General features: G+C 48.9%; 7 protein-coding genes across 7 annotated transcripts; 5 read left to right on the top strand and 2 right to left on the bottom strand.

Moving 5' to 3' along the window:
* Positions 1–47: 47 nt before the first annotated feature.
* On the bottom strand, positions 48–1,477 carry RBG2 (putative GTP binding protein (Gtp1); the record flags this gene model as incomplete). The annotated part of the gene is made up of 7 exons (XM_043284643.1): positions 48–624; positions 674–783; positions 837–1,155; positions 1,204–1,228; positions 1,287–1,301; positions 1,358–1,386; positions 1,449–1,477. 7 exons carry the CDS (start codon positions 1,475–1,477, stop codon positions 48–50), a joined length of 1,104 nt encoding a protein of 367 aa, XP_043133413.1.
* Positions 1,478–1,799: 322 nt separating this feature from the next.
* cwc2 (active spliceosome conformation promoter CWC2) lies at positions 1,800–3,032 on the top strand (the record flags this gene model as incomplete). The annotated part of the gene is made up of 1 exon (XM_043284641.1): positions 1,800–3,032. The coding sequence occupies one exon, from the start codon at positions 1,800–1,802 to the stop codon at positions 3,030–3,032; it is 1,233 nt and encodes a 410-aa protein (XP_043133412.1).
* A 200-nt stretch (positions 3,033–3,232) lies between these two features.
* cpcC (putative protein kinase (Gcn2)) lies at positions 3,233–8,297 on the bottom strand (the record flags this gene model as incomplete). The annotated part of the gene is made up of 6 exons (XM_043284640.1): positions 3,233–3,543; positions 3,599–4,043; positions 4,096–4,529; positions 4,579–5,581; positions 5,638–8,016; positions 8,079–8,297. 6 exons carry the CDS (start codon positions 8,295–8,297, stop codon positions 3,233–3,235), a joined length of 4,791 nt encoding a protein of 1,596 aa, XP_043133411.1.
* Positions 8,298–8,725: 428 nt separating this feature from the next.
* Positions 8,726–11,076, top strand: ACHE_20346A (uncharacterized protein; the record flags this gene model as incomplete). The annotated part of the gene is made up of 2 exons (XM_043284639.1): positions 8,726–8,780; positions 8,948–11,076. 2 exons carry the CDS (start codon positions 8,726–8,728, stop codon positions 11,074–11,076), a joined length of 2,184 nt encoding a protein of 727 aa, XP_043133410.1.
* A 2,762-nt stretch (positions 11,077–13,838) lies between these two features.
* ACHE_20345A (uncharacterized protein) lies at positions 13,839–14,559 on the top strand (the record flags this gene model as incomplete). The annotated part of the gene is made up of 2 exons (XM_043284638.1): positions 13,839–13,928; positions 14,173–14,559. The coding sequence occupies 2 exons, from the start codon at positions 13,839–13,841 to the stop codon at positions 14,557–14,559; spliced, it is 477 nt and encodes a 158-aa protein (XP_043133409.1).
* A 1,458-nt stretch (positions 14,560–16,017) lies between these two features.
* met2 (homoserine O-acetyltransferase) lies at positions 16,018–17,609 on the top strand (the record flags this gene model as incomplete). Its single annotated transcript, XM_043284637.1, has 2 exons — positions 16,018–16,508; positions 16,565–17,609. 2 exons carry the CDS (start codon positions 16,018–16,020, stop codon positions 17,607–17,609), a joined length of 1,536 nt encoding a protein of 511 aa, XP_043133408.1.
* Positions 17,610–19,450: 1,841 nt separating this feature from the next.
* Positions 19,451–20,776, top strand: ACHE_20343A (uncharacterized protein; the record flags this gene model as incomplete). The annotated part of the gene is made up of 2 exons (XM_043284636.1): positions 19,451–19,519; positions 19,571–20,776. The coding sequence occupies 2 exons, from the start codon at positions 19,451–19,453 to the stop codon at positions 20,774–20,776; spliced, it is 1,275 nt and encodes a 424-aa protein (XP_043133407.1).

Raw genomic sequence — 20,776 nt, 5'->3', positions numbered from 1 at the left:
TTGAAGTCATTGCACATTTACTTGATCTGATTCTAATGTTATATGCCTTACTTGGCAACAATCGAAACAACATCCTCATCAGCAACAACATGCCCCAATCCCACTCTCTGCGGAATATGCCTCGCACTAGCCCCCCAAACTAACGCATACTTAAACGTCTCCTTCAGCGTCCGGTGAATCTGATCACACACATCCTCAATACTCGAGTTATGTCTCACAATTAGCGCCTCCGAGAAATCCGGCTCCTCGCCCTTTCTCTTCGTATACAGACGGATTAATCTAAGCTCTTTCCAGATCCTGTCAACGACGTCTTGAACACCGAGATCAAGCTCACAACTCATCACTGCGGTGTGGGGTTCGTGAGCGAGCTCGTTGAGGAAGTCCAGGCTGACGCCGTCGATCTTGTTGTACACGTAGAGGCAGCGGATGTATTTGCGGTGGTCTTTCATGATTACGTCGATAAAGTCGTCGATTGTGGCGTTTTCGTCGCGGACTAGGACTTCACAGTTGAGGATCTTGTAGTCGCGGAGGACGTTGTAGATCATCTTTTCGTCGAGGGATTTGGGCGGTGTTTGAAAGGTGATTTTCATGCCGCCGGCGTTCTTTTGTTTGAGGTAGATATTGCTTTGCTTGTCAGTAACTATAACATTACTGTTGATGTTGGGGGTCTTACGGAGGGTCCCTGTTGAGCCGAATGCCAACAGCATCCAATTCAGCCTCGAGCAGAGCTCGCTGCTCGGCACGTTTCGTAGCGTCAAGGACCATCAGAATCAAATCACTCGTCTACCATCGTCAGCCAACGATCCCAATGCAATCAACGCAGAATTAAAATCAACCTTAGCAGCAGAAATCACCTGCCTCCCACGCCCCTTTCCCTCAGCAGCACCCTCAATAATACCCGGCAAATCCAGAATCTGGATCTCAGCGCCCCCATACTCCAGCACACCCGGGATAGCCGTGAGCGTAGTGAACGAGTACGCCGCGGCTTCACTCTTGGTCTTGGTGATCTTGGACAGGAAAGTGGATTTACCGACAGAGGGGAAACCGACAAGGGCTACTCGTGCATCACCACTCTTGCTTACGTCGAAGCCGGAGCCGCCTCCACCGCTGCCGCCGGTGGGTTCGAGGAGTTGGGCCCTTAGACGGGCAAGTTTTCTGATATCGTCAGCGGTTGCTTGATTTGAATGCGGGTGGCGTACTCACCCCTTGAGAAGACCCAAATGGTATTCTGAATGGTTATCAGAAATTGATCAATCTTAAAAAGTTGTATATAAAGTGTTGCCCACCTGTGGCCTTGTTCTCTGTGGTCTAGTTAGCGCGGGGTTCCCTAGCTATCAGTGAAATGGGATGTGCTTACTCTGCGTCCTGCGCATCTCATCTTCGATTCTGTAAAGCGAAGCACCGGCATTTAGCCCATCTATCCATCAAGCAGGTAATTCAAGACCTACTCTTTGATCTTCTCCGTGATATTCACCATATTGCCGGTTGTAGTCCCGCAGACTCTAGGTATCAATTACAATCTAGACAGGTGCAAAGAGATTTGTTAAGAAATGAGAAGCCCCGGTACTCTGGACTCTTCTGGTCAATAGAAATGAACGACAGAGACCACAGTAGTATACCTGCGATGTTGCTCTACAGTTGCAGCGATATCAAATTCTCAAGTGCCAAGATCAGCTGACTAAGCGCTATCGCCCCGTTAACTTAACCTGCCTGCCTGCCTGTGTGTCTGTGGACCGACTTTGCCTTAAGACAACACTCTCCATCCTCCTCTATCCTAACAGTCTTTAAATACTGCAACCATGGCAGACACAGAAGTGGTCGATCCACCCCAAACCACAATCCCCAGCCCACCCCCATCCGGCACAGAACCTACCCCCAACGATGGAAATGCCCTCACAACACAACCAACAGAAACCGCAATCACTACTACTACCGAAGCAGACGGCACCCAGAAGAAAAAGAAGATAATCCGCCGAAAGCGTCGCCCAGCCCGCCCTCAAGTCGACCCAGCAACCATCAAATCAGAACCCCCTCCCCAAACCGGAACAGTCTTCAACATCTGGTACAACAAATGGTCCGGCGGTGACCGCGAGGACAAGTATCTCTCGAAACAGGCCGCGTCGTCGCGGTGCAATGTGGCGAAGGATAGCGGATACACGCGCGCGGATAAAGTGGCCGGGTCGTATTTCTGTTTATTCTTTGCGAGGGGTCTTTGTCCGAAGGGGCATGAGTGCGAGTATTTGCATCGACTGCCAACGCTGCATGATCTGTTTAATCCGAATGTGGATTGTTTCGGCCGCGACAAGTTTAGTGATTACCGTGATGATATGGGCGGCGTGGGATCGTTTATGAGACAAAATCGCACGCTATATGTTGGACGGATCCATGTTACGGATGATATTGAGGAGGTTGTTGCGCGTCATTTTGCGGAATGGGGACAGGTTGAGCGGACGCGAGTTTTGACGAATCGGGGTGTTGCATTCGTTACGTATACGAACGAGGCGAATGCGCAGTTCGCCAAGGAGGCTATGGCGCATCAGAGTTTGGATCATAGTGAGATTCTGAATGTGCGGTGGGCGACGGTTGATCCGAATCCGTTGGCGCAGAAGCGTGAGGCGCGGAGGTTGGAGGAGCAGGCTGCTGAGGCGGTTAGGAGGGCCCTTCCTGCTGAGTTCGTTGCGGAGATTGAGGGTAGGGACCCTGAGGCGAGGAAGAGGAAGAAGATTGAGGGTAGTTTTGGACTGGATGGCTACGAGCCCCCGGATGAGGTTTGGTATACCAGGACAAAGGAGTTGGAGGATGCTGGGACTGCACCTCAATTGGAGGCGCCGGAGCAGCATCTTATGATCGAATCTGCGCCTCCTGCTGCTGCTGCACCTTTCCAACAGGAGCAGCAACAGAGCGGTGGTATCTTCTCCAACTCTACGGTGGCTGCACTACAAGGATTAGCAGGTGGGAACGTCACGACACAAAAGGCTGCTCCGTCTTCGGGGCCTCTGGTAGCATACGGAAGCGATGATGAGAGCGATTAATCTCGTGGTTCGGCGCACTTAGGTTGTACAATAATTTGCAAGATACCTTGTTTTCAGCACATGACTTTCTATCTGCATGTAATTCTCATTTGGGTATAATTCGCTAAATAACGGAGAGGCGATTGGAAACAGCAAAATAAAAACGCCAATATTGCAAACATAGTTATAACACATCATACGTCAACCTCATGAGATAACCCCTATCTCTCACTCATCCGTCCAAGATCATAATACAAGCAAGATCCTGTGCGATAGTTGTATATAAAGGCATTCGTGTAGCTCTCGGTGCCATCACCCATAATGCTTTCATTGGCAAGATCGCAGAGGAGCTCATGTACTTGACTGAGGTATTTCCGTTCACTCGGCGGTGCATTCTGTATCACTGTGCGCCAGCTGTCAGGGTCTGATAAACGCGTGTCGCGGATAGACTCCAGGACATCATCCCGAGTATCGATAGCAGCGATGGGGCCATTGAGGGCTTGTTCGACGACTTCGCGCGAACGTTGAAGAGCTGCATTCCGTTAGCAATTTGTCAGGAGTGAGGTTAATGTAGGGGCAGAACATACCCGAATCAACGATATTCCGCCTATTGCTCTTCTTACTCCGGTGCTGAGAAACCAAGATACGTATATCATTGGTTCTTTCATTGCCAGGAAACGACACGTCCGGCTGACTGGGCAGCCGATGCTGTTTCGAATGATCAGTTGTGCCCTCGCGCAGGTTGCGCGCACGGATCTCATTTCGAAGCCAAGGAACGAGTTCTGAGGCTCTCAAGTCGTATTCTTCCCTTGGGGCCAGGCTTCGGACCTTGAACCCTCGTTCTTTGCTGTCTTGCTTGGCAATGACGATCCAGCTGTGGTTGTGATCTCTGTATTTGCTGAGAAGTTCTTCAAGGGAAGAGGCATCGACTGCCAACTCCGCACTGATGTCGCTAGACCACAAATCTTGAACGACCTTGATGCCTACTGTGCGCAAGACAGTTGCGTCAAAGCTGGCGACAAGTACATCGCACTACTGAATTAGCTACTTATCCAAGGGGCACCTTATGGGAATATTGACTTACCCTCCGAGTCTTCCAGAATGTCCCAGCCCCAGCTTCAGCTTCTGAATGCTTCAAAGACGGCTTGGTCGGCTCCTTGAGATGTCCAAGCATCGACGAACTAAGCCTATCCCAGCTCAAATTGAAACCCACGGCATGAGTTTGAATGCGACTAGAAGCCTTTGGGGAGAACTCTTGTACCAGCCGGTCATATCGACCACCTGCTGCAAACACATCGCGCCGCTTGTTGTCAAAGACGCACTGGAAAAGAATGCTACCTCTGAAAAACTTGTCGTTCAGACTGGAAAGCGGGTTAACATAGACTTTCCGCTTCACGTCGAACTCCTGCAGGTAATTGACTATCAAGTTCAGGCGAGCAAAAATTGGAGTCAGTCGTTCGGCAAATGGCGTGCCCTCCATGATAGCCCGCAATTTCTTATGGGCCTGTTTCGGAGAGTCTGATAGTTCGTCAGTCAAAGTTCGTATTGATAAAGGGGGTATACAAACCTCTGAAGTCAAACCTCGCAAGATTGTCCAACGATGTAGAGGCAACACCAACAGCAGGCGAACGAAGCTCACTCCTAATCTTTTGCATTGACCATTTTCCGACGTTCAACTTGCTGATGATCTCTTTGACCAACGGGATCTGGGAAGGAGTAATACGACAGAATTCCATGATCAATTGAAGCAAATCAGAGTGGTTGACCATGAAACACATCTGCGCTGATCTAAGCGGCGGAAATTCCTCGATGATTTCGTCCAGTACCTTGATGACTTCGGCTTCCTTCAACGCCAAATCTAACGTGTTGTGCGACACGATGTCGAAGTCCACTTCCTTGTGAGTTCGCGGCTCACCACCGTGGGGCGTTTCTCTGTAGACCGTGCCAAAGGCAAATGTTTTCTCCAGCGAAGGGTCTTGTCGAGGGATGGCGCGCGCATTCGGCAAAGTCAAGTCAAAAGGCAACTGGAGCAAATTGCCAGACGACCCAAGCAGCCGCACAGCGCCATGATTGTAATGCTGAGATCGCGGGAAAAGCATTTGTCTCGCGCTCTCCACCGCTCCATGCCGGCGAAAGATGGATATCAGCTTGTCTTTGACCAAACCTTGAACCAATAGCTCATTCGCTGCCGGCGATACGCGCGAGTCCATGTCCCAGGCAATATCCTCGAATCGCTTGGGAGATTGGGAGAAAATGGCTGAAAGAATTTTCTTGTAGTCTGGAGAATTTGGGTCGGAGAGCAAGTGGACGATAGCCCTTCTGAATGTTTCTTCCTCGACCTGCAAAGGGATGTTCCCATTATGAAGAAGCTCTTCGGCTGATGGACGCTCATTCGGTGTATGGTTCAGCAGTGATTCAATGATCTTGCCCTGTACCACTTTATCCGAGTGCTGGAATGTAGCAGGGAGAGTATGGTTCTTCTCCCTAATTTCTCGCAGTGTCTGATCACGTTCCATGCCGGTAGCTAAGGGATGACACATTTCAAAGAAGATCACTCCCAGGGAATACATCTATTTCGCGATTAGCCATAAGCTTGGGAGGATAAGAGGAATGGAGAGATACTTACATCAACCTTCTCATTGTAGTTTCCCGTGAATCCAGATTTCATCTCAGGCGCGACATAGTAAGTCGTACCCAGGCTACGAGTTAAGTTGCCTCCAAGATCCGCTGTTGCAGACGAACGAACTGCAGTCATGAACTGCCCACTGGTCGCTAGTCCGAAATCTCCGATACGCGGGTTGTTCGCCACATCAATGAAGATATTATCCGGTTTCAGATCTCGGTGTATAATACCATGGCCATGGATATGGCTCAACCCGTCTAGGATTTGGCGAAAGAGGCGCCAGGATCTGTCAACATCATCATAAAGGCCGTTCCTGATAAGATCACGAAGAGTATGTTTCTCGCAATATTCCATCTGAATGTACAGTGTGGTAAACACAGGTCGCCCTTGCGAACTGGTCTTCATCCGGCTTGGTTCAGTTCCGCTCTCGCTTTCAGAGTCGTCATAACCATCAAGTGTCTCCTTTCTATCTTGTTCGGAGACTGATCCAGCGTCTTCATCGTCGCTGTCCAAGCCAAACTGGATTCCCGAGTAACCGCTGGAACTGATAAAGTCAAGTCCACCTGTACTAAAACCAACACTACCGGGGTCTCGACTCACAAACGGATCGCCGTCAGTGGAGGAGACAGCGTCCTCGTCACCAAGGTCGAAGTCCTCTTCAAGCCAAGCTGTGTAGTAGCGCACCACGTACGGGTGATTCAACCGGGATAGTAACATGATCTCCGACAATGTATCCTTCAACGCAGCAGCTGACTTCTGAGAGATCTTCTTGACAGCGTAAAACCGACCATCAAGTTTGTTTCGAGCCTTCACGACCTGACCGAAGCCGCCTTTGCCTAGACGACCGGCTTCGTCAAAATCCTGGTTGTAACGTGAAAGCGCAGAAATACCACCAAAGGAGTCCATGCGTGGCCGTCTTGGAAGCGACATAGAATTGGCTGTACTAGTCTGCATTATCAGAGGCGTATCAACACGGAAGAATTCGGAAGGTTGAAGCTGGAACGCTGTAGGTCGCTTCTTGGGGTCCGGACGGAAGAATTCTTCGAGCAGGTCCTGCAAAGGGGATGAAAGATCGAGTGCTCCCATCAGCGCATTCGCAGAAGTGTAGCGCAGCATGACATCCTTGCCGAATCCCATCTGCAAAAGAACTATGCCTAAATCCCAGACATCGGTCTTCATAGATAGCGGCACATCCTCCTGAGTCAACTCCGGAGGCGTCCAGAACGGAGATTTGGAGGTCGCCATTGACCGACTCCTGCCACCTGCGGGACTTGGCAAAGCTCCCTCAATGCTTGGTTGCAATTTCACGGTGGTTCCTCCTGTCGGACTCCTGAATAACATAACCCGCCCACTGTGAATCTCCCCATGGACAAACCCACTGCGGTGATAGAACTCCAAGCCTTCGAGCAATTGGAGCATCCAGCTGCGGAGCATCTCTACAGGGACAGTACCCACGAGATCCAGGAATTCCACCAAAGAGCCCTTGTTCGCGTACTCCACAAGAGCATATACTTTCCAGGCATTATCATGCGAGCCGTCATATATGTCAGGACTATTGATCTTGAAACCAACAAAGTCGATGAGATTGGGATGGCGTAGTTTCTTGATTGATTCCAGTTTATCTTCACTAGTCCGCATCCGCTCTCGAAATGCCAAAGTTCCAAGTCCCTTCTCAAGCGAGTACTCCTTCAAGACTAAAAGGGGCGCATGGGGGCGATTTTCAGAAACAACTGGTCGTACAGTAAAGGTTTCCTTCCCATGGATACTTTTGAGCAGAGTCTTTCCAAAAACAGCCCGGAACTTCAGCAATTGCTCATCGGAATCATTCATAACCAGCGGAGGATCGAAGGCAATCGCGCCTGGAACATGCTCAATGTCATCCGTGAATCCGTTCGAATCCATCCCAGCTGTTCGACTTTTTCGTCGAGATAACCGGGCCCTAGATCTTTCTCTAATTTTGTTCTCAATCAATTGCTGAAGAGCTCGTTCCTCCTCAGCCGTAGCAGCCTCCTGTTTCCGAATTTCTTCTTGTCTTTCCAACTCTGCCTGGTGCATCGCTGCGGCTTCTTGCTTCATGCGCTCTTCTTCTAGACTGGGAAGATCTTTATCTTGCTCCTTGGCTTGAGCCACATCTTCAAGGACATCCTGGATCGATACACCAAGCTCGTATATCATCTCTGTCCCAACGAGCAACTTTGGTTTATTTTCGACGATATCCAGAATCCGTGACTGCGCTCCTTCGCGAAATTCGGCCAGGTTCTCTAACGACAAGTTCGGATAGGTTTTGGGATAGGTTGCCGGCAGCTCGACCAGCAATTGAATGCGGACTTCTGGGTTGGACGAAGCTCGCAAATGGAGCCTGAAGCAAACATCGGAGGATTGCTATGTGACACACCTGTCAGCTACTCTGTACCCCCAATTAATTCACACTCCGGCTAACTTACATGCCAGGCCGAGCGCCTGTTCTCGACCTCTTCAAAGTCATCTCCGTAGATAGAGCGGAGAGCTTCCACCTCATTCTGATGAATCTCGCGGTAATTCGTAGGAGCTACGATCGGCGGAGGGGTATTCGGAACCGATTGATGCTGTTGCTGCTTTTTCTCCGCCCGGGGAGAGCCGATTCTTAGGGCATGATTAGAAGCCTTCTTCTGCTTGTGAGGCATAGCGGGGCGTGGGCGGTGTGGAAAGAGTTGCACCCAGATTGAGTCGGTCTTTGCCACGGAAGGAGGAAGTGACAAAGATGCAGCCGAAGCTGCAGCCCTCTATAGCTCAAGGGGGGTCATCTCTACCCAAAAAATAAACCAAGGTGAATAAACGAGGGTAATGCTGTAAAGCTGTGTATGTGATGCTGATAAGAAGAAAGAGAGCAAGAGAAAAGCAGATTGGTATCGATAGCGGAGCCGGTGTTTTTCCGTTGTTCACCGCCTTTGGAAGCGCTGCCCGTAAACAAAGCACAGCGCTCCACGTCAATCGCGCATTCCAGTTCGCAGGCTGGTCGATACCCAATGGCATCGCGGGCGTGATGCGTCTTGTGTCTTAATATTGTGACAATCTGAACAATTGGAATTTACTTTCCCGCGGCATTGTCGAGATGTTGGGTTGGATGACGGGGCAGAATCAGAACGAGCAGTTCGCGTATTCCGCCGGTACGTTTACTCTCATAGTTGTTCTATGGTTTCCGGGGAGCTATGCTTGTGTTGTGGGCGAAATAAGTGGCCCCAGTTATGCAAGGACGAATAGGATCCCGGAGGATTGTGGATGACATGATCCACATACAGAAAGTCCATGTACTGACTTGTTTACTGTTCCATAGACAACTCAAAAGTCCTCGATCCGCCCGAGACCCCTGCGCCTGTGTTTGCGCTTCGTGCGTTTAAGAGTGCGCTGTTTGGTACGCCAGCACCGGAAGAGGAGGACCGTGATAGGGTGTCCCGCACGAAGGAACAACAACCTGCTAGCCGCACGCGAGAGCAGGTCGATTCGAGGAAAGATCATTCGACAGGGAGCTTAAAGAATGATAACATACCAACGTTGAAGCCCGACACTGCTCCGACTGGGAACACGATGGCTTCCCCGACAAAAAGCATCCTTGTTACACCCGGTACCATCTCGAACCGGCGCAAAACCGTGTCATTCGGCGATGGCGTCGTGGATAATGAACGGAAACAAGAATCACCCAGCAAAACTCCTTCATTAACGACACCCACGAATTTATCCACCAGTCCTAGTAGCCAATGGGCATCTGGTTCGTCGGACGGGAAACCGCGCAGCAAGCTAACGCAGGCTTTGCTGGATTCACGCGAGAAACGCTCCTCGAAAGATTTTCAACTTACACAGACGTCCAAACCTAGCGAAAATCGATCAGGTGGAATTACATCGAAAATGGCCCCGCCGTCGGCAGGGAACGACGACAATGATGAAACCCTCAATATGAACGAACCGCGTTCCCAGTCAGGGAAATATTGGAAAACCGAGTTTGATAAATACAGGACGAAGACTGATTGGGAAATCAAACGACTTGTCCAATACCGCTCTGTTGCGAAAGCCTACGCCCGGAAGAAAGATGAGGAGGCCGTGCGTTTAGCTGGGAAGCTGAAACAAGAGGAGGAAAAGGTCGCGGAAATGGAACGTCATGTATCGCAGTTGGCATCGACGATGGTCACTGAGGGAGATAAGCATGACAAAGAGAAACTGATTCAGGATCTCACCAAGCAGACAGCTTTGGCCTTGCAATATAAGCACCGTGTTACCATGCTGCGCAAAGCCCTGGAGCAACATGGAGTGGTTAGCAACGAGATGGAAGATATCAAAGAGCAACCGGATGGTAACGATAAAACTTCTGAGGAATTGCGCAAAACCCAGCAGGCACTGGAGCAGGCAAATGCAAAGATTAAGTCGATGCAGAATCAGCGGTCAGACCTCAGCAAACTCCACGATCTCTCGGAAAGCTCAGAGCAAAAGGCTTCAGATTTAGAGAAAGAAAACACTACACTCAAACACACCTTGGCACGATTCAAGTCAGAGATGACCAAATATGAGGGGCGGCGCAAAGAAAAGGAAGCAAAGCTGAAGCAGAGAGAAGCCAAATTGGAATTACGAATCCGAGAATACAGAGAACGCTTGAGAACCGTGACCCAGCGACACCGAGAGTCACAAGAGTCCCTCAAGGAGTCCTTCGAAGAAGAACGTTACAGCCTGCTCGAACAGATCGAGCGTTTGAAATTGACCCTCGGCACTCTTGATCGTCTTCCGGATTTCGAATCTGGTCGCCTTACCCTCAGTCCACGCAAAGACTATACAGGAGTCAACGTGTACGATTTCGGACAAAGGAGCCCCCAGAGGGGCCATGAAAATGACGAGACAGAGGAATTTGGCGACCCTCCAAGTCCGAGTCCCCGCTCGAAGGAACGGCGCTATCGCCAATTACAAAGTGCAACCGACGACCCTCTTGACCTGAGACGAGCTGCACAGGCCATGGGGATCGACATAGACGGCGACGATAACAGTCCATCAATATATGCAGAAGAAGAGGAAGGCTCTCAAAGACAGTCCCGCCGGTTCAACCACGTACCCGATGATGAAGGCGACGTGGTGATCCCGCCCTCTTCGCCTCCAGATCTCTCATCTATCAAACCCTCCTATAACCGAAAATCATCGACAAGACTAGATCACGGTCTAGATGATCAGCGTACGATGTCTCGCGGCCGTTATCTAGCTGATCTCGAGGAGGAAAAGCAGGCCCGCGCTCAGCAGCGTCGCCGCCGTTCACCCACCAAATACGGCCTTGAAGCTTTATCTGGCAATACAAAACAACAACGACTCGGTTTATCAGAATCCCAACGCGATGCGATGCCAATAGACCGGAAGATCGCGGCCCAAGCACGTCTCAAGCGCAAAGAAGCAAGTCGGAAAGCGAAAGAGGAGGCAATCGGGGCGTTTTAGCGAGGGTGTACATGTACATGTACTCTGGTGTTTGTCTATTTTGGATTCTTTCTGGGTATCAATGGGTGGTTGTTTTGGGGTTTAGGCGTACTATTTGATAGGTTGACAGGTTTGCGGATGGCATCCATTATGCTGTTCTCCACATTGAGGTCTTTTCGATAGCCTAGATATGTATCTTGGTCTAGACCTACTTCATCGAGTTCCATCCTTCCTTATTCCAGCATTGATTATCAGATATAATATCTGTATTCCCGCTATCATCGTCTTGCCGAATCTGTGAGAGCCCTAGCCCATCAATTTGTGTCCTATATGTTCAATGAACTCTAGGAGCATAAATCTGGCGGCTTCGCACAATCATCAGCTCTCCCTTCACTATGTTCGCACAAACTGACCAAACTGATCATGTGTTTAAGTTCGGAATATGCCACTGAATGCAACGACAACTACGACAAACAGGAAGAAAACCAGAGCCAAGTCCTAGTTATGTATTCAGTTGAATGATATGATTAACGATGTTTATGAATGCCTTATACCAACGGTTACGCAGTGTTGGTGCCCGCTAAAGCACTGCTTCGAATCTTGTTCAAAGTCTTTTCGATGAGAAGCGCGTCGTGAATGCTTAGAATGCGATCGTTCGTAATCCAGATAGATGGCAGAGGTGCCACAGACGATCAAGAAGCCATATTCTTGCCAAAACTCCTAGCAGGGTCAGGTTTTGCTGTATTTCATTTTCCAATGAGGTCCTAGCGAATTTGGTCGAGTTGTCGTACTCTAGTAATATACTTAAGTATCGGATCTAATGCCCGCAAGAACTTGCAGCGATAGTGAAAGTATAGATACCGTGCTATGACTCCGAGAAACACTTCTTCTGCCACTTGAACCAATGATTTAGGTCCTTAAGTTGCGGGTTTTCTTGTCCAAAGAACTATATAACATCTGATCTGTTGTTCGAGGCTCTAGCTGTGGCGCACGCAATGACGCCTTTCTGAGCTTAGTTACCGTACCGACGTAATCTGTCCTTGCCAAAGGCTGTGTCCACAGTGCCTGACCATGCTTGTATGAGAAGAGATCGGTTACTGCCTTAAATATTTTGAATACACAAATCTTGAAGTAATCATAGATACTCGACTACTTCATTGCTGATTCGAGAATGTGCATTCTACCGAGTATTGCAAGTGCCCGGCGCATGAAGGCCATTAGAGAATCATGCCAAACATTTAGCTGGTTCATTGCGGTCGTCTTCAAACTTTTTGGAGCCTTCTCCCGATGTTATCTTGGGATGTATAATGGAGTCAGGCTTTTGAAGGCCGGCATCCAACCTGAACATGGTGTCCCATGGTCACATCGCCTTTTCTTATGTCAACACTTGGTGCAAGACTTGTCACGGAGCATGAGTGCTCGCTAAGTCACATGACATGTTTGATTCCTTTGTGTTGATTTCTTTGTTCTGTTTTAGGGCCAGGGCCCCTCGCACATTAAATAGTTCAGCGCCGGCAGGCACAGCGTTCTTTCTTCTTTTCCTCCTCATGCTAGTATTTCGCCAGATAGTCCACCAATAAACTTCATATTGAACAGAACCGTCACAAGACTAAGCACAATAAGTAACCAGTCAGCAATCATTCATGAAATTCCCCGGAACTGGGCCCATATACCCTTTGTTGAGGCATTTTTGCGCGCAATATAAGGGCGTATGTAGACAATCAGGAATATATAGAGTGATAACCTCTGATCGTTGGGCAGCAACAAGATTATAGAGATGGGTTCTGGAAGGAAAGAACTTGCTTTGTTGCTCCACTTATTCACAGCTTCGCTTAACCTTATCCTTTTTGTCTTGGAGCTACCCTGTTGAAGCCCTAATTGGCTTCTCGGGAGGGCGAAGTGAATATCATCATACATCATTCTGCCATGACTATGCCTACATCCTGTCAACTATCGGTGGTGTATTTGGAACCCACCATATTGGCTCCTTAGAAATAAATTGATGTGACTCACTTTGGCACTGTCTTAATTCTAACACGCTTGTCAACGTCAGAACTGCCCATTTTGTACACAGAGCTCTTCAAAATATATAAGACCGTCAATACCACGACCGCTTCCACAATCACAGACTCAACCCTATCAAGACGGCAGAGTATCTTTGAACTTCTTTGTGGGTTACACAAAACTCCGAGTCTTCCTGGAACTGTCCGCCACAAAATAGCATAAGGGAGACGGATTACAATAGGTCGCAGTCCAAAGTGTAACTCAACAAGTCATTAAGAATATCAAAAAGCACCGCCTTGGATTGCTTTTCATGATAATTCTCCATGATATTCCCAGCGAAAGGCTTATCATCAAGTTTATCAGCAGATGTCATATTATTGCAGCAAGTGAGTTCTATGGCGAATTCCTAGACACTTGCCGGGATATTGACATTACTCGCTTCGACCTGGGTTCAACTGGGTCCTGTTTGCATGAGAGCAATGGTCGAGCTAAGAAGCCAATTGATGCAATCAGGCCGAAAGATACTCGACATTACTTGGCACATAAACCTACTATGGTTATTGAGGTTGGATTCTTAGAAAACCTGGATCAACTGCATTGTGAAGCATGCCACTGGCTGAGCCAGTATAACAATGAGGTTAAATTGGTGTTTCTGCTAGCTATTGGGCGAGACAGTCAGAGGTTACTTGTTGAAAAGTGGCAAATGCACCAAGACTAACCAGCCAAGGTTCAGGAGTTCAGGATCTACCCTGTTGATTGTGACCTCTCCCTTGTTGTGGATGTCAGACCAAAAATGGTGGATTTGGTTGATTCCTGTCGATCTTCTGTTCGACCAAGTACCAGAGCATGTTAAGGCCAGCGAGGTCAAGGTTCCTTTCATTAGAATCCATAGATTTGGTGAAATGTACCGTCATGTCACTCAGATGTGACCTGCCTCACCATGAAGACATAGCTATACTCTGTACTGAGCAAATTCAGTAAAATTCTTTCTTCCTTCCATCCACATAAATTCCGTGCTATCTCGTCATCAGGTTACAAGGGGCTCGCGCCAACATTATGTGTCTCCGGGGTAAAAAAAAAAAAAAAAAAAAAACTAACTCTGTTTTTGGACAGCAAGCTACCACAATGACCGAAAACATCTTCGACACCTACAATGTGACTCTCTCAGACTGCGATGTCCTCGTGGGCTATCAGAACCTCCACTCCTGGATACAACAAAGCGTTCGCAAATTTGAAGGCGGAGGGCCTCAATATGTTGCCGTCGATGGAGTCACCATTTCAGTCCTTGAACAGATAGACAAGAATCGTAGCAGACTGCCCAACATGAGACTATACCATGATGCTTCAAGCAACAGACTGCTTATAAAGTTCGTCAAGACCGATCACAACGTCGCAGCCAGTCAATTTTTAGCAGAGCTCATGGAGGGATGCCAGGCTGAGCGATGCCAGGCTGTTGGCATTACTCGTAAGGACTTTTATAGCTTGCTAGGGAGTATTTGATACGTGCTGGTAAATAATCCCAGATCTTTTTCTTCAGCGACTCAATATTGTCTTGGTCTTCAACACACTTTATAGAGAATGGTTGCCCAAATTATTGGGTATGGAGCACTATAACGTGCGAGATTTTTTGAAATATTGGGATTATGTTGAAGCGAATGGTTGTGTCCAGAGTCAAGATACTGCCTAGAAACACGTGGGCTCAAGGGAAACATTTTCACGTAGTCATTTCACTCACTTTTGGTTCTCATCTCACATTTACACAGAATAGCGTCCCGTTTCCTAGAGAATTACGGCGTAAGCATGCTACGAAGAGAGATTAAAGAACAATCCATCACTGTTTCTGAAAGAAGACCAGCCACGAGTGTTTGAAATAAAATGCCAAAAGGCACTGCTCTAATGCAATCCGTGGCAAAGCCATTTCCTTGCATATACAGTTCCGGAAGCATGTCTTCGTTGGTTGACACAATACAATCGTCGTGCTGTGGGACTAGCTTTTAATTGCTGGTGTTAGCACATTGACGCATTTTGGAAAGCCCAGGCGTGCTCTAGATGGATCTACGAGAAACAGACTCGACAGGCCGGGTGTACATTTCACTTTCGAAAAAGCTGACCTCACTGCAAAAATTTGAACAGTTTGCGGTACCATCTGGACTTCGTATGCCTAGTGCTCTTAAGTTGTGGCTCTGTATTTTGTATGGTATCGTATCGCTCCCTGGATGTTCCTCTTGTGTATTCCATATCGGCGGTGATCAAAGCAGGGCTCTAGCTCAGCGATTCTGTCTAAATGCGTGACGGGCCATTTGGGGTTTACGGGCTCGGGCTTGAAGTGTAGGTTACCCGCTTGCTGGATCACTGTAGGAAGAAGAAATCAGAATCTTGCTTACCCAATCTGTTTTCTAGGACAATGATGTTATGTGCATATTTTCTATTGGGACGTCAATTCCTTGATTCGTATCCTGAATAATATAATACCATGCCATCTCCTTCTTTCACATCCCAGGAGTCCCAAAGCTCTCCTTCTGGGAAAACAGGCTCGCGGGGATGGACTGGTATTTTGAGATTGCTCGAAGTCGTAGTTTCTATGGGTATAGCAAACATTTAGAATTCATTATAGGCGACAGCGTTTTCTTTGGAAGACGATGAAATGATGACGGTGAGGGTTTCCCGTTCTGGAATGTATGTGCATAAGGGCATAAATAGTTTATGCACATTATACATTGTTGAGTCACAGAAGGCGGTCTGAAATAATCAGCAGAAATTTTCTCACCGCCCAATGAATCACCATCATAACCGGCCACTGTGATTGGCTACTGGAGGAGTGGAGGGTTGCCGACCCCAGTTCTTCGATTTTCAGCTCTTCACTCCCTTCGACCTTTCAAGAACGAACATAGAGACATCTGTCGCATTTTCTTGTTTATTGTCTTATATCTATTCCATTCATTGCGAATATCAACCGCAATGGCTGAAAGAAACGCCCACACTGGGCAATTCCGTCAGTACTCCCCCATCTCCTCCATGAACCCCCGCGATGCCGATGGACAGCTGCTAAATCCCGTAGAGAGAATCGACTCGCAACCTGAGAATCCCTATTCACATCTTATTACGGACCAAACCACTGTTATCGTTCCGTCGTTCACCCTCGAGTCTGGTGTTACGCTACACAATGTCCCTATTGCCTACACTGCGCGGGGCGAGTTGTCTCCCAACCGTGACAATGTTTTGGTCATTTGCCATGCATTGAGTGGTAGTGCAGACGTGGCAGATTGGTGGGGCCCGCTGTTGGGTGGACCTGGTCAGGCCTTTGATGTGTCTCGATTCTACGTTGTCTGCTTGAACAGTTTGGGTAGTCCGTACGGAAGTGCCAGTGCCGTGACATACAAGGACGGCGACCCGGAGAAGGGAATTTACGGGCCTGAGTTCCCGCTTACTACTGTCCGTGATGATGTGAGGTAAGGTTTCATCTCGTGCTACGAGTTCCGAGGCGAGTGACTGACTGAGTAAATAGAATTCACAAGATGGTCTTGGATGACATGGGTGTCAAACAGATTGCAGCGGTGATTGGAGGCTCCATGGGTGGTATGCTCGCTCTGGAATATGCGTATTTCGGCAAGGACTACGTGCGAGCAGTTGTTCCGATTGCCACCTCTGCCCGCCATTCCGCATGGTGCATCAGCTGGGGAGAGGCTCAAAGACAAAGCATCTACAGCGATCCGAAATACGATGACGGCTACTACAGCTTCGACGATCCTCCGGTGACTGGGCTGGGAGCTGCACGCATGTCCGCACTCCTCACCTATCGCAGTCGTAACTCGTTCGAGTCGCGATTCGGCAGAAATGTCCCCGACCCCTCGAAGCAGCAGAACATCAAGGACACCCAGAAGCTGCCTACCCCTCCTAATGAACATTGGGCAGTTCACAACGATGGACACAAGGGTGGACAGTCGCGGAGCTCACCCACTCCGCAGCTGCAGGCCGAGTCGCCGGCCGTTGAGTATATGGACCCACAGTTTTCGGGTACCAAAACTTTCAGCGCTCCTGTGAAGCCCAGTGTCGAGGGACGGAAGAGGCCCCCAACCTACTTCTCAGCCCAATCTTACCTGCGTTACCAGGGAGAGAAATTTGTCAAGCGGTTTGACCCCAACTGCTATATCGCCATCACCCGCAAGCTTGACACGCACGATGTCTCCCGTTACCGCGCCAGTCCGACGTCGGAGGACCCGGTTAAAGAGGCGTTGAGCCAAATCGAGCAGCCTGCGTTGGTTCTGGGGATTGAAAGCGACGGTCTGTTTACATTTGAAGAGCAGAAGGAGATCGCAGCTGGCATTCCAGACTCGAGACTGAAGCGCATTGAGAGCCCCGAAGGACACGATGCCTTCCTGCTCCAGTTCGAGCAGGTCAACCATTATATCCTCGAATTCTTCCGCGAGGTCATGCCTGAGATCATGTCCAAGCAGACGACTGAAGGCGGCACAATTGTCGACGGTGTCAACAAGCTAACCAAGAGCAGCACCTTCGGCGAAGCTGAAGTCGAGGATATCACTGCATGGTAAGCTCCCGCAAAGACCAAGCCTTGATCAATATTGGCGCAGTAATTGCAGCCTTTGCTTTGCCATGCTCTACGGATGCATCCCGGGTTCTCACGGTGAAAGAGAAACGCGCCGTGAGAGTCGGGCGGTGCACCGACGGGCATGAGATACATACGGGGAAGTTGCAGTGCGGTTCTTTTCATGTGATTTATGCAACCAGTCAAGAGGGATGAGCATCCAACTGCCTCTCTCGTGGTTACCTACCAGGTAAGACTGTAAAGAAGCATCCAACTGCTCTCCATCATAAGCCCTCAGTGGGTGTATCTATACTTGGATTCACCGAGGGTGGTGGGTCATGTAGATAGTATAGGGGTAGTGATATATTGGGAAACAATAAATATGCATATTGTACTCTATGCTATAAGACTGGGCCATATGTAGTGTCGCCTTTAGAATTCTAGAAGCAAGCAACTCGAGGCTGTATGCGGTTCGGGAAGTTGCACCCAGCAGTCAGCTTTGTATGCACGTGTTGCTAGGATATATCATGCAGGGTACAGTTCGAACTGCATGCATTGTTATGTTTTATTCCGCCTGAGTGGATTAGCCGCAGCAGCTTAATACACAGCACTCGATATATATTTTCTGCAGCCCTTAACACTGATTCGACTGTCGGATTCCAACAGGTACGTGAGGAGTAAGTACTCTGTACCCCTGGGGTAACGACCTTAAAAAACAACAAACATCTTGTTCCTCACTTGTGCATCCCTCAGACAACTCCGCATTCCACTGTGACTACCATTTCTTTCTCGAGTCAATGATGCTTTTGTTTGATCGAGGAATGTTCGAACCGTCCGCACCCATCCCTTGCGGATAACCGGGATGCTCAAGGGCAAATCCATAGAAGTAGACATCAACAATACCAGCGAAGAGGTATGCACTGTCACGTTTAACGACTATGTGTGCAGTCAATATGTATTGAGCGGGCATCCTCTGTTTGGATGCTGTCCGCCATGCTGGCCATGCTGTGACACTACAAGTATCACGTTTAAAATCGCTCTTCAGACTGCCATCATTGCGCAAAGCGTATTACGCCTCACCAGCTTTTGACTCACTCAGAAACATTTTCCAGCAGTCTTGCACAAAATAGATGCTGTAGAATTGAGATTCCGACAGTAGATGAAGTTGGATAACCCTACGCTAACCCCTTTTGGGGCCTACAGCGGCACTCTCAGCCAATCAGCGATTAGAAGGACCTGCGAAGCCTCAAGTCTTCCTATTTGGGCGAATGTGACACGACTAACTGTTTTGGGATTCGACCACGGGCTTTTGTGTTTCGATAGCATTTTACTCGTATTTGTTCCCCGATCTCTTCTTTCTCAGTACCTGCATCATCCCTCTTTACCTTCTGGATTCGGTTGAGCAGGACTTGACCAGTCGACTATCGTTCAACTTCATCGCCACTCACCACTGACGCTACGCCAGAGCTACTCTTGCTTCCCCACTATCATTCAAGGATAAGACATTAGCGGTCGATCAACTGCTCATCTCCCGGACCCATTGCCGTTAAATTATTCATTCTTTGGGCTGGTTTATTGCCCGCATTCCAGTCATTGCGCCGACAACCGCCGCATTTTGTGTCCGATCAATACGGATCCCAGCACTACTACTGCTATTGCTCTTCTATGACTGTGGCGCATGGCCTGAGACCATTGTTTATTTTATCATTCCAGTCGTCAGTCGGCAAGCCGATAAGGCCTTTTTGTTTTTATATCGACACTCGTTTGATTCCTTTGTATCCCTATTCTGCCCTGCTTCTCTATCCATAATTGTTTACAATTGTTGCACATTGGCTATTGTCATACATCATGGAGTTCAAGGCTTCGCTGAGAGACAGACTTCGGCGGACGAGATCCTCGCTCATTTCGTTCTCACAGGTACGTCCATCAAATAACACACAACCTTGCTGTCCGATCTAACGAAACCAGCCCATCACACTCTTCTCCGTCAAGCCAAACACAAACTCTAACGCTAAACGACCATCAAGCGATATAACAGAACCACCCTGCATCCCACGCGACGTGGAGAGGGAACTCCGATATGCCTGCCACCGACTGCAGCGGAGAATCGAACGAGGCATTCCTTCGTATGACAACTACGGAGTGCCAGAAATATCGGGCGAGAGGAGACAAACCATGACGGTACCGCAAATAAATACAGCACCTCGAGCACAATCGCTACCAGCGACTCTCAGATCACCAAGAAACAGATATTACTCCGGGTTAGAGTTCGAAGTCCAGCAGAGCGAGCAAAAGAAGGACGATATTTCAGAGCTCTATGATAGAACAGCCCATATTGCCCGTGCAGAAAGCACCTACACTGCACGATCTGACTTCAACACATCCCGGATCCCATCATCCGCTACACACGACGCAGCACACGCTGATGGCGAGCAGCCACATTCCTCTGGAGAAACGCTGGTAGGAGCGAACGATAGCAGGCTCTCACACGATCAACGGTACAGCATGGACATCGCGAACGGACCATATCCCCAAGTCCCGCTAGACCTTATCAGAGACCTCGACTCCATGCCTCATATAGTCCCTAGCCTATCCCGACCTCCTGGCCCAGCTACGATGCCGGCGCGATTAGTCCGCAAGAAGCGCGTCGAGAATCTACAGGAGGAGAGCGAAAGCCAAAGCCAGACCAACACGGATACAGAAACCGAAACTGAAACCGTGACCTCAGATAAAGCAACAGGCCCTCGCCCGAAGTACAGATACAGCTGGCTTCCTCAAACCGCTACAGCCACTGCCAGACCTGTCAGCGCAATGGAGCTGGGACTGGGTGTATCACCTCCCGTTATCATCGACAGTAAGGGTCAACGGCAAGTCATGAGCCCTGAGGCAGAACAACAACGCCAGAAGGATTTGCAGCAGGCAGTGAGGGAGAAGATGAATACAGGGACCATCAGACCCAGACCGGTATCCGACATACATACTCAACCTTGCGCGAATTGTTCAAACACAACAAAATCTGCCGGTATCACTAATGTAAATGAGACCGGTGAGCAACTCTCGCGACGAAGGTCGATTCTTCAGAAGTTCTCGTTCTTTAGCTTTGTGAAGCTGAAGAATGGTATGCCGCGGACGAGGGAGGCGGTTGGGTTTAGTCGGATTGTAGATGTTGTCTAG

This window comes from Aspergillus chevalieri, chromosome 2 (genome assembly GCF_016861735.1).
Source record: "Aspergillus chevalieri M1 DNA, chromosome 2, nearly complete sequence".
Lineage (NCBI taxonomy): Eukaryota > Fungi > Ascomycota > Eurotiomycetes > Eurotiales > Aspergillaceae > Aspergillus > Aspergillus chevalieri.
This window is presented reverse-complemented; position numbering and strand designations above follow the sequence as displayed.